At 42.1% G+C, this 1,931-nt stretch overlaps 1 protein-coding gene across 1 annotated transcript in view; it reads right to left on the bottom strand.

The window, feature by feature from the left end:
• Positions 1–1,931, bottom strand: part of LOC101858557 (pinopsin-like) — a 77,552-nt gene that overhangs the window by 27,844 nt on the left and 47,777 nt on the right. The window contains exons 3-4 of the mRNA XM_013083540.2: positions 1,597–1,800; positions 554–762 (exon numbers count right to left, since the gene is read on the bottom strand). Coding sequence (XP_012938994.2) covers positions 554–762; positions 1,597–1,800 — 413 coding nt within the window. The remainder of the gene's footprint in view (positions 1–553; positions 763–1,596; positions 1,801–1,931) is intronic.

A 1,931-nucleotide genomic window follows, 5' to 3' on the forward strand; every position in this document is an offset into this window, starting at 1 on the left:
GCTTCAAAAAGCGGCCGACCGGACTTGCATTTTCTGGAGAATTTTTAGGCAATCTTTCATAGTTAATTTTCGATCTCGGCAATCACCAATACACTTATTGCTTTTTTTTTTGAGGTCTACAGTGAATGATCGAGTGTGAGAGCTATATTTAGCGAATAGAGTATTGTGAGATAGACAGAAAGAGAGAGACAGAAAGAGAGAGACAGAAAGTGGCAGAGACAGGGAGAGCGAGAAAGAAAGAGAGAGAGAGAGAGAGAGTCCAAAAGAGAAGAGAGAGAGAGAGAGAGAGAGCAAGAGAGAGAGAGAGAGAGCAAGAGAGAGAGAGAGAAAGAGAGAGAGAGAAGGGGGTGGGGGTGGGAGTGAGAGAGAGAGGTGGATAGGGGGACAAAACACAGATAAAGTATAAGTAATAGTAGTACTGCTTGTAGTAGTAGTAGTAGTAGTAGTAGTAGTAGTAGTAGTAGTAGTAGTAGTAGTAGCATTGTTTATTGTTATTATTTTTACAATCTTCAACCCTCGACAACTGTCACAGAAAACCCCCTTACCTACTTACCGTGGCGATGATGCCGTAGTATGAGTACATCATGACCCCCACAGGGATGACGAAACAGAAGAAGAAGATAGCGTAGATATAGGAGGTGTACACGGGGCTGGGGTTCTCCCAATTCACACTGCACGAGATGCCGGCGCCCTCTAGCGTAAACTCGTTCCAACCAAATGCTGGAAAAATCGACCAGAGAAAGCCCAGCAAGTAGCAAGCCCCTGTGGAAGAAAGGCCAAGTTTGTTAGATGCAATAATAATGGTGATCATGATTGTCACAATAATATCAATAATACCAATATTGATTAGAGGGTGCCGTGGCGAAGAGGTTAGTGCGCTCGTCTCTGAAGTGGAAAGTCCGGGTTCGAGCTTCGGTTCGGACACAATTTTTTTTCGTCACCTCCTGCCTACCCAGGGGTAATGGGAATCTGACTTCCATTTGGAGAAGTAAAGGCTGCGCGGAAAGAAACTGGTCACTCTACAACAATATGCCGAAGGCCCAGGAAGTTGTCTCACTAATAAGGCAATCCCTAATGTCTCGATCAGATGCGGGAACAACTTTACTTTACTTTCTAATATTGATAATATATTGCTTATATTATTTGTGATGTCTTTAATTTAATATGTTCTACGAATAAATCATATATTTTATAAGTTTATAAGTATATGAATGTATTATAATTATATAGATTATCAGAAAATACTGTTGTTATTATTATTATTGTTGTTGTTGTTGTTGTTGTTGTTGTTATTGTTGTTGATGTTATTGTTGTTGTTGTTGTTGTTGTTACTGCTTTTCTTTTTGTTAATTAACCTCAGAGAGAGAGAGAGAGAGAGAGAGAGAGAGAGAGAGAAAGAAAAAAAGAGAGAGCGAGAGACAGAGAGAGCGAGAGCAAGTGTGTGTGTGTGTGTGTGTTTGTGTGTGTGTGTATGTTTGTGTTTGTGTGTGTGTGTGTGTGTGTGTGTGTGTGAGAGAGAGAGAGAGAGAGAGAGAGAGAGAGAGAGAGAGAGAGAATGTCTATCATTATATTAAATTACTGATATGAACACCTTACCACATGAGATGACAGCAACTTTCTTGGTGATCTTCGTCCCCAGTAAAGGTCTGCTGATGGCGATGTAACGGTCAAACGAGATCGCCATGAGCACGTACATGGAGGAAAGGCCGAGGAAGTAGACGATGAAGGCCTCGATGTCACAGCCCAGTTCTCCCCACAGCCAGTGGTGGGCATATGCTGACGTCATGGACATTGGGATTCCTGGAGGGGTAAAGGTAATGCTATGACATGAGCCCGGACGGCGGATATTGGATGACGACATTGTCAGTATTGTTGCTCCTGGGGAGTAACGTTGAAGAAAAAGTCGACAAAAAAAGGAAAAAAGGAAAAAA

The sequence above is a fragment of the Aplysia californica genome, unplaced genomic scaffold (assembly GCF_000002075.1).
Source record: "Aplysia californica isolate F4 #8 unplaced genomic scaffold, AplCal3.0 scaffold00240, whole genome shotgun sequence".
Taxonomy (NCBI): Eukaryota; Metazoa; Mollusca; class Gastropoda; order Aplysiida; family Aplysiidae; genus Aplysia; species Aplysia californica.